The sequence below is a fragment of the Podospora bellae-mahoneyi genome, chromosome 7 (genome assembly GCF_035222275.1).
Source record: "Podospora bellae-mahoneyi strain CBS 112042 chromosome 7, whole genome shotgun sequence".
NCBI classification, from domain to species: Eukaryota; Fungi; Ascomycota; class Sordariomycetes; order Sordariales; family Podosporaceae; genus Podospora; species Podospora bellae-mahoneyi.
In genome coordinates this window covers 830,140-842,362 of record NC_085886.1, presented here as the reverse complement: position 1 = coordinate 842,362, position 12,223 = coordinate 830,140, and the positions used below count along the sequence as shown (strand labels likewise).

Here is a 12,223-nt window from a genome sequence, read left to right as displayed (position 1 = left end):
TATACAATTCCCTTCGAAAACAAGACCTCAGTCTTCATCTCAACAACACACATACTTTACTCCAAATACAATCAACTTTTGCCAACCCTCGTTTTTTTTTTGTTCTAAATCCATTCGCTATGATAACCCCCCTAACAACCCCATCACCACCCAAACCACCCACCCCATCATCACCCCCCCATTCACCCCCCTCCTGCCAACCCCCCCATTAGCAGACCTCACGCCAGCCCCCTTCCCCGTCGTCCCCACCCCATCATCACCCCCATTCTCTTCACTCAACATCTCCCCCCCAGCAGTAACAGTAACCCCCACAAACCCAAACCTATCCCCCTCCGTCCACGTATAACTATAAGTCGAATACTCCCCTTCCCACTCCCTATCCCCCGTATACCACGCGCTCCCCACATGCGTCAAATTACAAACCGCCTCTGTCGTCCCACCCAAACTACACCGATTAACCACACTCTGCCCCTTTTTCCATCCCCTCGAACCAGTAAACATGAATGTTGAGGGGCCCTGGGTGATGGTAATCGGTTGGCCTGTGCCGTTCCTGTCACCAAAATCTGGGCGCCACCATGGTGTTGGGAGGGATGAAGGGGGTGAGGTGAGGGTTTTGGCCCAGGGGGGTGGGTTATTTTCAAAGGGGGGGCGGCGCCGGCCGGGGAAGGATTGGGTTTTGGTTACGATGTAGGTTGTTAAGTTGAGGAGGGAGTCGGTGGCGATTACACGGCCGGGGATGGCGTGCGGGGTGGGGGTGTAGGGCCGGGGGAAGTCGTCGTGGGCGCGGTCGTTGAGGTAGAAGAGGGAGATGATTGTGGTGACGGTTGGGGTTGGGGGGGCTGTAGGAGTCGGAGGGGTGGTGGTTTGGGCGGTGGTTAGGGGGAGGAGGAGGAGGAGAGCCGTGAGGAGGAGGAGGAGGAGGAGGAGGGATGGTGAGGAGGGCAACATTTTGGTTGGATGGTTTGGTGGTGGGTTATACTGCTGGCATGATGCTTTGTGGGTTGAGTTTCATGGTCAAAGCTACAAGATCATGGCGTGAGTAAATGCCTGCAAAAGGAGGACTAGAGAAGAAGAATGAGATTAGGGGTTTTCACTATCAAAAGCCTCTCATGAACAAACAAGACCTGATCGACATGACGCGGCCGTCCACGTACAGACATCCCGGCAGTCTGCTTTCTTTCTACGAGATGCGTGTATTCGGGGAAGACTTTAGCCGCCAGAAATCTCAGGAACCTCGACCACAGAAGTCAAGAGGTTTTCTTCTATCAGCCGTCCCGTTCCCCGCGTTGCATGTTCATGCAGCTCTGATGTCCGGAGCGCTGGTGTAGACGGTTTTTATGGTTCCATGATGAGACCTAATCTTCGCTCTTTCCCATCACATTTTCTACCTCTATCGCTCCTTCCCTTGAGTTTTGCTGACTTGGAGGCTCCTTCCCTTAATCTTGTTCACTTCTCGCTCCTTCCCCCACAAAATACACCTCACAATGTCGTCTTTCGGAAGCCGCTCGTATCATTGATTGCTCTTTCCCTCTTGTCGTATAGCTTTTTTCACCTTCCGCCTTTTCATCTTCCAGCACTTGAGTGCTTGGCTGATCATTCTTATGTCTGGAGTATTTCCTCCTTTTTCGGAGATACAGGTGGACCTGGGGCACGTGGAGAGCTTCGCTGCTGCCTTCTGTGGGCAACCACAGTCAAGGTATCTTGGTCCATCCTGTGTCCTTACACACTTTGCCTTGCAACAATCACCAGTCCTCTCTTTTCAAACCGATACAACAGCCAAAAGAAAAAGGGGTAGAAACCAGGAGAAGAACGCGAACAACCCGAAGAAACTGGGGGGACCGAAGAAACACCAACCGGAGCCAGAATTCCGTTACTTTTCTCGCCTCCCCGCCGAACTCTGCGCTCACATCTGGCGTCTGACCATCCAGCCTCGCACCGTTTACTTCGAAGTCTGCGGCAAGTTTTGGTCTCGTCGTCCAGCCCCTCCAAGCCCCTATCGACGCGAACCCCCCGCCGATGCAACTCCGTATCTCACTCACCATCCTCACCCCAACTTCGACCCCTCCGGTCTTGCAAGTGTGCCGCGAGTCCCGCGGGGAGCTGATGAGGGCCGGCTATGCAGCGGCTGGCTCTGAACTCGCCTTCGTTAACGAGTTCGAAGGAGATACTGGGCAGCGCCGCTATGTGTGTATCAATTGGGAGATCGACATCCTCGACACCAAGGAGTTGAGGTGGAACAGTGGTTTTGATTGCGGATTTCCCAGTTACGCCTCCTTCGCACCCCTTGTGAAGCATCTCCAGTTTTCAATACCGGGTGGTCCAATGTGCGCAGCTGAAATCAAATAGCTTTGGAAACTAAGTGCTTTCGAGAAGGTAAAAACGATCTGCATCACCTGCTACGAAGCGAGTGAGTTTAGGTTGGCGCCTGCGTGCTACGATCCCTTATGGCCTTGCGGCGCCGAAAATGCGGTGGTACGCCATACCACGTGGCCCTTGAGTCAGTGGGGGAAAGTTGAGGAAATTAGCCTGCTGGATTTGAGAGCCAAGGGATATCGCATGCCTGATATCAATGACGTGAACATGAAGACAACGATGAGGGCATCAAAGAGTGGTGGGAGTAATGGTTGATGAGGACTGGGCGCCGTGAAGTCCTGGCCGTATTCCAGACAGAGGGAAACAGGTGGATAGCCAGGTAGTCGCTACTGTAAGGGATCAAATGATAAGCAAGACATTAGTGTCGTATCGTGAACTGAGGGGCACCTAGGCACTCGGAAACATCGCCCCTACATTCACCAAGGATATTATTACACGACCTACACACCTGTAAACCACAATGGAACACCCATCACCAAACCCCACCACCACCACCACCACCTTCCACCTGTTTCCCCATCTTCCCTTCGAACTCAGCGCCGAGATCTGGCGTTTTACCGCCTCCCCTCGCACAGTGGAAGTACGCATCACAAACAAAAACAACCCCGACGCCCAACCCAACAGCGAGGACTCCTGACCGTGGTACCCAGCCCTCATCACCGGCCTGACCCCCATCCCGGCCCCCCTTCACACCTGCAGCGAAGCCCGCAATGCCCTCGCTCGGGGGTCACATCCCGTGTATCAGCGAGAGTTTTCGGCATGTCTCCCTCGTGAAACAGAGAGTCCCGGACAGGTGCACGGTTGGGGCCGTCACGTGGATTACGATCGGTATATGTGGGTAAGCTGGGAGCTTGACAGCCTCTCAATAGGCAAATCTGACCTCAAGAGATTCATCCACTATCGTCTGCGGTTCAAGACGCTGAGGTTGACATTGGGCTGGGAGGACGATGTTGAGGGGCGGGGCTTGAACCCCCAGCCAACGTACGGGTACATACTTACGCCATATGCACAGGTATTTCTACAACTTGAGGGTGGTTTACGTCGCTTGCGAGGGGGGGAGGCGGGGAACGGAACTTGCTTGGGGATTGATGCCGAGAATGGCGGTGATGGAGTTAGATGGGATAGGTGGGATGAGTGGCTGGATCAGTGGCGGGAGGAGAGGAGGAGTACTTATCCGGATAAGATTATCAAGACTGGGCCGTTCGTGCCGTTGGAGACCACGGAGACTTGATAGTAGTGTATATCCCATGATGTTATGGGCCGCCTATGAGATATTGGCAAGGCGACAGGCAACGAAGGCAGCTGCCTAAAAGATGGAATGGAACTCTCTGCCATTCCATCCCAAACCCACCCGTACTCACCCTTCATCACCACACATACGCAGTGGGATAGCGATCTAAAATGACAACAAAATCAGCCGCCAACCTCCAAACCTTTCATCACTTCCCCCTTCTTCCTTTCGAAATCCGTTTGGAGATATGGGAACTCACCGCCTCCCCCGCCAGACTGCGCGCCCTCCGTGCCTCCAAGACCTACGACACAGCCGTCGGCCCACCCCCGATTCCAGCACCGCTGCACACCTGCAGCGAGGCACGAAGCTTCTTAACCTCTGGTCACCCCCCCGTGTATCACAAAATGTACCTAGATTGCACCCCCCCCAACGATAGTCAAGAATCCTCCTCGCACAGAAAATACACCTGGGCTAACTGGGAGCTTGACACATTGGTTTTGGAAGACTCACTGCACACAGTCGTTCTTGATCATATTGCCACGATGTTGATGCCGAAGCGGCTGGCGGTTCCCTGCTTGAAGGGATATGTCTCGAACTTCTTGTTTGAGCTTATTGACAAGCTGAAAAGTGTCAAGGAGGTTGAACTTTTGCTGGACGACGTCGACTCTCCTTTTGATAGGTCCTCCTGGGAGGCAGGCTGGCACAGCCCTGCCATGGAGTTTGATTTTGGGCACATTGAGACCTTTTGGCTCGTGCATGATGGCGGCAGGAAACGGTGGGCCAAGTGGGATGAATGGCGCGCCGAAAAGAGATGGGAGTTTGATGAAGACGATTTGGATGAGGCGTTGATGGAGACTTTCAGGGAGCTCCGCATGACGATACCTGGGTGGAAGCCCTTTGGTCGTCCTGCACGGGACATAGATGCGGACATTCGGTTCACCTGACTTTATTCGGAGGGACTCTCACGAGCAGCACTCCTCCTGGTGACAGGCCAGTGAGTTAAATAGGCCGGAAGTGGCTTTTTAGAGTTATCCGGTGGCGGCCTCGTACCATGGAGAACACGAGGAACAAGCTTCACGATTTCAGGTACGATATCTGCTTATCAGGAGGATCTGAATTCCCCGCCCACGTCATCTCGCTTGAAGCTGGCAACACACTCCCCCTTCCGAAACGAAATCCTCACGACCGGCCCCGGCGCCGCCTACCAAAAATCCCCCATCGAATACTGCTTCTCCAGCGAAGACACCACCTGGCCGTGCCCATGCTCAGAATCAACACACACCACCACCACCCTCCCGACCAAATACACCGGTCGGTACATCTGGGAAAACCGCCGAGTCGTCCCCCACCCGGACAGCGGTATCACGCTTTCGGATATCTGCGACTTCCAAACGACACTGGCGCCCAACACATCCATCCCGCAGTGGCCGAGAAAGGTCTTCTTCTTCTGACGGTGAGCCAGGGATCCTTTTCCCCGCAAGATCCTGCCGCGGACCCCCAAGTTCTTACTGTGGTAAAGGAGAACACGCCATTTGTATATCCTCGTGGGGAGCTGTGGTCGTGTAGTAGTGCCATCACTGCTCTCGCTGCTCTCTCAATGATCTCGCTGCTCTCAATGCTCTCACCGCTCTCTCTGCTCTCCTTGTGCTTCCCTGAACGGCATGGTAAGGAGAGAAGGACGAGAACTAAAAAGGAAGAAAGGCCACAGAGAGGGGATCCCCATGTCGGCGAGAATTTTGCTGGGTCTGTCGAGATATAAAAACTGCTAGGTACACCAGTCTATAAGAGAAGTTGAGCCGACATTGTCAAACTCAGCCCTTCCTGATCGGCTGCAGTCCAAAGATCTCGTCTGGTGATACTGTCCTTTCCCCTGCCGCTCCATCACTCGGAACCACTTCTCCAAACAAGAACGCGTTCTTTTCCCGGCTGGGGTTGTGCTTCTTCTTTCCACTGCTGCTCAGAGGCCTACTCGGCGGCGACCGAGCAGCTGATACTGTAGTGTCTGGCTCCAACATCCACGCAAAAGAGGACTGAGCCAAGGTTGACCGTGTAGGTATCGGTCCTTTCGGGCGCTCCTTAGGGGTCGGGCTAGTTGCAGGGGTCTGTCCAACAGAAGGCGACGGTTCTGGGTTGGGGACAGGGGCTGGGGCTGGTGGCGGTGGTGTTTGTTTTCTTTCTGGTGGATCAGTATCCATCTTGTCAACCATTTCCTCCGCAACAGGTTCAACATGTGGCTCCTCCGGCACCGACGACAGCTGCTTGCTTCTATCCGATGAAGCCGGCGACGAGAGTGAACTTCTGGCTTCTTCAACGGCGGATGATGTCATAACCACCGGTGTGGTATCCAACGCAACCGTCGGCGATCTGATTTCGGGGAGGGTGGAAATGCTCAATGTTGCCAGCGTCGGAGGTTCTTCCTCCGGCAAATCCAGCGTGGAATCCTCCAAGCAGGCCTTCACGTACTGGATCTTGGCCGTGGCAAGTTCCACTGTCTCGAGCTGTTTCTGCTTGTCGCCCTCAAAGTCAGAGGCCACCAGCTGTTTGAGGTTTGTGATTGACTCTTCCAACATGATTGCTAACTGACGATTCCTCTGCTCCCAAATGGAAACAGCCAGAGTGTTTCCGGGAAACAGTGATCTGTTGATTCTGGGCGAACTTCGAGACTCTTGAAAGCCTTGCATGTTGCGACGTATTTCCCCAACAGCGTCACGGACAGCATCGTTAAGTCCGAGTTTTTCGCTTTTCTCAATGACATTTTTGGCAGCACCGCGCAGGATAGCCTCCACACCACCCGGTTGCTGCAAGAGTTTTGTCGTGGAAGATAACGGTGACCTGGTACCGAGAGTTCTTTGTCGGAGTGAACCAAAGCCTGAAAATGATGGGGTGGATGACCGTGCAGGGGTCGAGGTTGGTGTTGATGCCACTGATGCTGCCGCAGGCAGTCTACCGCTGTATTTCGTGATTAGTGCGACACCGCCCGTGGCATCAAAGTGTTTCTGCAAATATAAAGCATCGTCGACAAAGGTGTGAGGACCGTGCGGTGGTGGAGGGGCTGGATATTTCAGAAGCAGCTGAAGTGCCACCGAGTAATCAGCTTCGAGGACTGATATAGGGTATGGTTAGCTATGACAATGCCACGCGTGCTTAAAAGGTTGACATACGCGTCCATCTGATCCTGAGAAGCATAGCTACGCATATGAGATCTATCATCTCCAAGTTGGGATCAAAGGCAAAGATGGCATCCCATAATATCATGGTTTGTTCAAAGGGAAACTCTCTTCCAAAAAGGAGGCGTATCCATCGTCTACAAGGTAGCCTGGTCAATGGGGTCACTGTCCGAGATTTCTATGTGAGGAATAGAAACACTTACATCAAGAATATTTGCGGCAGAACTTCAATGTCTCGCAAATGGTTCGCAAGTTCCTCATCAATTTTGAGCAAGGCAACTTCATGGATGTATTTGCTTTTTTCGACGATTGTGTTTTGCTCAACCTCGTAAAAAGCGCCAGCACGGTCCATAACCTTGGAGAACAAGGCAAAGGAGTCATGCTCGACCTGAGAAGCGTCCAACAATTCCACTATCGTAGGATCGAGAGTATCAACCGTTGAAGACTGCTTGCCGTCCACCGAGTCCTGCGCAACGAAATAGACAATTGGCGCAAGTAACTCGTGCATTCCCTGACGGTACCCGCCGGCGGAAGGGTTGAGTTTGCAGTAGAGGAACAGGATATCCAGAATCATGGTCTGAATGACCTCCTGGTGGTAGAATGGATCGTCGGGAAGCCGCGAGACATCTTGCTGGATCTCGGCGCGGATGGCTTCATCTTTGCGCACAGTGATCCAAGGAGAGTCGGGATCGTCTGCAAGGGGATCGAAGGATAGGGCGGCTAGTTGTTCGGGGTGCCTGATAAATTTGAGATGCTGTTCGCACAGGGTATCATATGAGTCTCGAAGTTGGCGCAAAAGTTGAGGCCATTCTTCAGCGGGAGCGTGCGGGAATAGCAGGAAGCCCTTCCAACAGAGAGAGCGTAGGCCAGCTACGCATGGACTCTCTGGACCGTTGAATTTGATGGCCCGTTGGAGGTCAGATATCCTGGTCCCATGCTTGAATGTCTCCTCCCACCTCAATCTGTGGTTAGTTATGTGTTAGTGATAAATGGACTCGAGACTCGAGAGGGGGAGAGTGGGTCTTACTTTGTTTCGGCTGGTGACCTCATAATGCACGCTCAACATGCTCTTCAAGCTTCCCAACATCCGTCTACTTGTTTTTTGGACGTCTTTTGAGATGGCTTCAATGGCAAGGCTCTTTTATATGTATCATAAAACTCGTGAGCTATTCATCATGTGTAGGAAACAAGGGTAATGATCCTGGTGGTGAGCACAAGGAACGTTGTCAGTGGTAGCTGAATGTGGGGCACATTTCCCAGCCAATCATGTGGCGCATGGCATGGATATCAGCCCCCTGTTCCCAAGCCTCCTGTCTGGACGTCGCCGCATCGTTGGCCATCCAATTCGTGAACTCTGAACCTGTTGCAGAGATAACTCCAGGCTGCCCAACCAAGAGACTCGAAGAGCCTCATCTTGAGAAGATATCACGATAAAGCCGTGAGTCATCAATTTCTCCCACCATCTGTTGTTTAAGCTTTCGAGATACCAGGGTCCAGAGAGGGGACCTTGCAGCGATCCTGTCAGTGAGCCCCACCTCGCCAATCTTCGAGCCTCTTCTAACCCTGTCCTTCGAAGTGACGTCCAACAGCCACCCCAACGACAACTACCTTACACTTTAGATTTTGTATGAAGAAACCACATAAGGATAAACTTTGATAATGTCGGCCGATCTCTTTGCGGCTTTCGCAGACACGCCATCAAGCACAGCACCTCAGCAGCAACAGCCAAAGCCAGCTCAGGACTCCCTCTCCTTTTTGGACTTCGCTTCACCGGCTCAACCGCAAACGCAAGCTCAAATTAGCCAGCAATCCGCACCATGGCCGCCTATTCAGCAGCTGGCACCGACACAAGGAAGCTCTTTTGCGTCAGCTCAGTTCGGTCATCCTCAGACCAATAACAGCAATGTCTGGGGTGATTTGGGTGGATCGGGGGGCTTCCAACGCCAGAGTACGACAACACAAGCGCCTCCAAAAACATCCACAGCAGGACAAGATGACCAGGAGGATGAAGATGACTGGGGGGACTTTGAGGCTGCAACGAAGCCAGCCGATCCGCCACAGCCTCCGGCTCCACTGACAAATATCACCAGCCCACCATCTAGAACCCGTGTCACCAGGGCATCGACCATGGACTTGATGGGCAATCAACTGTTCAACCTTGGACTGGAGGACTCGCATAAACCGAAGAGAAACCCGGACCGTGATGTGCTCTTTGATGCCGATTTTGAAGCGGAGAATGGGGACATCAATGAGGATGACTTTGGTGATTTTGAGGCTGTGCCTGCCCCTGTAATAGAGCCCACCACCGCAAAACCTCCAGACGACTTGCTTGGGCTAGACGTGGACCCGGCCCCATCATCTAAGAAAGCACCTCCGGGGTTGTCTCTTTCCAACGCGGCTTTCCAGGGGAGTCCTTCAGCTTACCCGAAGGCACCAAAGTCACCCTACGGATCATCTTTTCATGACCGCAAGCCCGATCTTGTGAAGGAACTTCAAGTAAAACCGCCCACAGGAGTACGCAACATCCAGGAAGTGAATCAAGCTTCGCCATCTCCTATTACAGCATGGCCTGAGGTTGGTGGCGGCTTTGGCAACAAGTGGGAGGAGTTCAAAGACATCCCAGATACCACCACAAAACCCGCCATCAAACCAGCTTCACAGCCCCAAATCAAGACAACCTCGAAATCCAAGCCAGCCCCAGCCCCAACGACAAATTCAGAGTGGGAATGGCAAGACTGGGGAGCAACAGAAGAAAAGGCCCCTCAACATAGCAATCCACCGGCACCACCAACGCCATCACACGAACCTCGCGGTCCTCCCCCGACCAACATTCCTCCACCTTCGGTTCTTCTCTCACTTTGTCCTCAACTACTCGATCTTGCCACAACGACCCTTCTCAAACCTCTCCTTACTCTATCAACCACCTCCCCAGGCTACCAACGGATCATCGGCTCCGCCCAGACCCTCTTTTTCATTAAAGGCTACCTAGCTTTAGCCACGGTCGTGTCAAGATTAATAGCAGGTCGGAAGCAGCGTTGGCACAGGGACAAGTTCCTATCACAAAGCATGACCATCTCTGCTGCGGTTGCAGGCGGGAAACCAGGCATGAAACTGGCCGGTATAGATAAGACTCAGTCTATCCGTGAAGAGCAAGAAGTAGCCGAGGTCATCGAGGTTTGGAAGAAGCAAGTCGGTAGGCTACGGGGCGTTGTCGCGGCAATGAACAGTGCTCATCATGAAAACCTCAAGATTCCCGAGCTTGCTACAAACATGGCTGTCACCGCGGTAAAGAATGTACCAACCGCCCCAAAAGCATGCGTTGTCTGCGGACTGAAGCGAGATGAACGGGTCGCCAAGGTGGACTATGAAGTTGAAGACAGTTTCGGTGAGTGGTGGATCGAGTTCTGGGGGCATAGGCAGTGTGCCAACTTCTGGGTGGAGCACGAGAAGGAGCTGCGGCAGAGGTAACTCATTTTACCTATGCTCAAACTATTACTATCTATACACCGAATTTGATGATTTTTACAAGTTGGTTCTCGCCTTACCGACAATATCAAAGCTGAAGATCACGAAATGCTTTTGCACACCCGCCCTGCAGTTGCCTGCCGTGAAAGCTGAAGTGTTGGCACCACCATTTACCAAACAGCTGAGAAAAGGGTTGGAATGGAGGCTCCAGCCGCACTGCTCTCGGAATCGTCATGTTTCGGTCAATTGCAGGTGTGCATGAACGCCTGCGACCCCTACTTCCTCGCTTTCATCCCATCTACCGGAGACATATCACCGGATTACATAGGGTTAGGGTTATATGAGCCACTTGCACATCTCACAAGCGTGCCTCGGCTCCCCGCCATTGTTCGGATCTCAAACTCCCCTCGACTCTCCACGGAGAAGTGATTCCAGACTTGTTTCTCAGATTCTCCAGAGAAGAGTGCTGTCAAACCTTCAAAACTGTCTTGCAGAATTAAACTTCCCGTTTCATCACAGCTTCACTACCGCAAGCCACAAAAGGACAAAATCTTCCGGCACGGGACCGGTCCCGACAAGACACACCCACACCACCCTACACCACCTCATACAACAGCGAACCTTCAAGAAACGAGGGAGGGCACGGCACTCGGCTTCGGCTCTGGTTTTCTTACAGGTCATATATACTGCATATACCCAATGTATGTATACACACAACATAGCAGAGCACAACCACTGAACAACGGGATAGACGAGAGAACCTGCATAAACTGCGTGCATATACAGCACATAGAGCACACAATACATGCGCACGCAATAACTTACACAACTCGACACAACACTGCTAATTCAAGATTGCCTCACATTTTGCAGTGGCAAAATCTGAATTATCCATCACCGCTATTCTTCTGCTCTGAAGACTTTGAAAACGTCACCCATTCAATATCACAGGGCATACCCGATCTCAGCAAACCACAGCCGACAACACCCATCCAGTCAATCCAGTCCAGTCTTAGTACTGTACACGGGAACCTTTCAGACTAAAAGGTACTACCTAAAATACACTTGTGTAAGTAAATTAAACTTCCGTAGCTTCTTCCTCTTTTGCCGTTTCCTGCCTGACCTCTCTCCTCCTTCCCCTCACCTACCTCAGTCCATGTTCCAGTCATCGAGATCTTTGCCCTCCTCCTTATCACAAACAGCACACCCTTTCAGTCCCTTTCTCTTGACTGTAACCCTGAGTCAAAGTTGTCATTGTCATAAACGGGAGTGTCACGGGAGTGCCGTTTCCCTTGTCTCTGTTTTGTTTCTCAACTTTTTTCAGTCTGTCTGTTTCTGGACGAGCATTTTTTCGTCTCAAAAAGACCAGTGTCTGGACTGCAATTTTTGGGGCTGTCCAGATTGGGGAAAGTCCTGAAAAGTCCCAAGAAAGAGTTCGCTCCCACACACCCCGTTCATACACCCTTTACATACACTTACGCCCAGGGGGTTTTATACTCCTACCTATCAACTCACTCCCCCTTTCAAAGGTGCACACCCTCCTCCCATTTCTCCTCTTTTCCTTCCCAAATCCCAAATCGCTGTCGTCAGATCTATGTAGCCCAACCTGCCTGCCTGTGCCCAATGTATTGGGAACAGGGTATCTCATCCGTTATCTGTGGAACCAACCAGCGGTTGCCCTTGATCGAGATGACAAGGTGCATTGCAACCCCAAGATCAACACCATACACAGTAACTACACATGCCACATGCCAGTGATATGCCAGTGATGGCTGACAACAAGGACCCTGATCGTCCTGGTTCCTGCCATCTCAACCCTTTAAAAAAGTTAAGGGGAACAAAAACACACAGACACCGAAATCACATCCCCTATTTTCATCCAAACAAAACCCTTCAAGACAGAGAAAAAACGTGTGGAACCTGCGTGTCCCATTATTATGAACGGTCTTTTCCGCGCGCCAATCCTCTTGTGGCAATCCCCCTAATC

At 52.2% G+C, this 12,223-nt stretch overlaps 6 protein-coding genes across 6 annotated transcripts; 3 read left to right on the top strand and 3 right to left on the bottom strand.

Moving 5' to 3' along the window:
• Positions 1 to 117: 117 nt before the first annotated feature.
• QC761_702224 (uncharacterized protein) lies at positions 118 to 948 on the bottom strand (the record flags this gene model as incomplete). The annotated part of the gene is made up of 1 exon (XM_062881811.1): positions 118 to 948. The coding sequence occupies one exon, from the start codon at positions 946 to 948 to the stop codon at positions 118 to 120; it is 831 nt and encodes a 276-aa protein (XP_062728007.1).
• A 1,068-nt stretch (positions 949 to 2,016) lies between these two features.
• On the top strand, positions 2,017 to 2,628 carry QC761_702225 (uncharacterized protein; the record flags this gene model as incomplete). Its single annotated transcript, XM_062881812.1, has 2 exons — positions 2,017 to 2,324; positions 2,361 to 2,628. 2 exons carry the CDS (start codon positions 2,017 to 2,019, stop codon positions 2,626 to 2,628), a joined length of 576 nt encoding a protein of 191 aa, XP_062728006.1.
• A 1,112-nt stretch (positions 2,629 to 3,740) lies between these two features.
• On the bottom strand, positions 3,741 to 4,362 carry QC761_0104050 (uncharacterized protein; the record flags this gene model as incomplete). The annotated part of the gene is made up of 3 exons (XM_062873151.1): positions 3,741 to 3,769; positions 3,864 to 3,953; positions 4,122 to 4,362. The coding sequence occupies 3 exons, from the start codon at positions 4,360 to 4,362 to the stop codon at positions 3,741 to 3,743; spliced, it is 360 nt and encodes a 119-aa protein (XP_062728005.1).
• On the top strand, positions 3,775 to 4,548 carry QC761_0104040 (uncharacterized protein; the record flags this gene model as incomplete). The annotated part of the gene is made up of 1 exon (XM_062873150.1): positions 3,775 to 4,548. The coding sequence occupies one exon, from the start codon at positions 3,775 to 3,777 to the stop codon at positions 4,546 to 4,548; it is 774 nt and encodes a 257-aa protein (XP_062728004.1).
• Positions 4,549 to 5,415: 867 nt separating this feature from the next.
• On the bottom strand, positions 5,416 to 10,244 carry QC761_702230 (uncharacterized protein; the record flags this gene model as incomplete). Its single annotated transcript, XM_062881813.1, has 4 exons — positions 7,799 to 10,244; positions 6,975 to 7,733; positions 6,766 to 6,908; positions 5,416 to 6,707 (listed from the first exon to the last, which is right to left on the bottom strand). Exons 1-4 carry the CDS (start codon positions 7,819 to 7,821, stop codon positions 5,416 to 5,418), a joined length of 2,217 nt encoding a protein of 738 aa, XP_062728003.1. The 5' UTR covers positions 7,822 to 10,244.
• QC761_702240 (uncharacterized protein) lies at positions 8,431 to 11,122 on the top strand (the record flags this gene model as incomplete). Its single annotated transcript, XM_062881814.1, has 4 exons — positions 8,431 to 10,235; positions 10,428 to 10,565; positions 10,731 to 10,937; positions 11,110 to 11,122. 4 exons carry the CDS (start codon positions 8,431 to 8,433, stop codon positions 11,120 to 11,122), a joined length of 2,163 nt encoding a protein of 720 aa, XP_062728002.1.
• Positions 11,123 to 12,223: the final 1,101 nt, after the last annotated feature.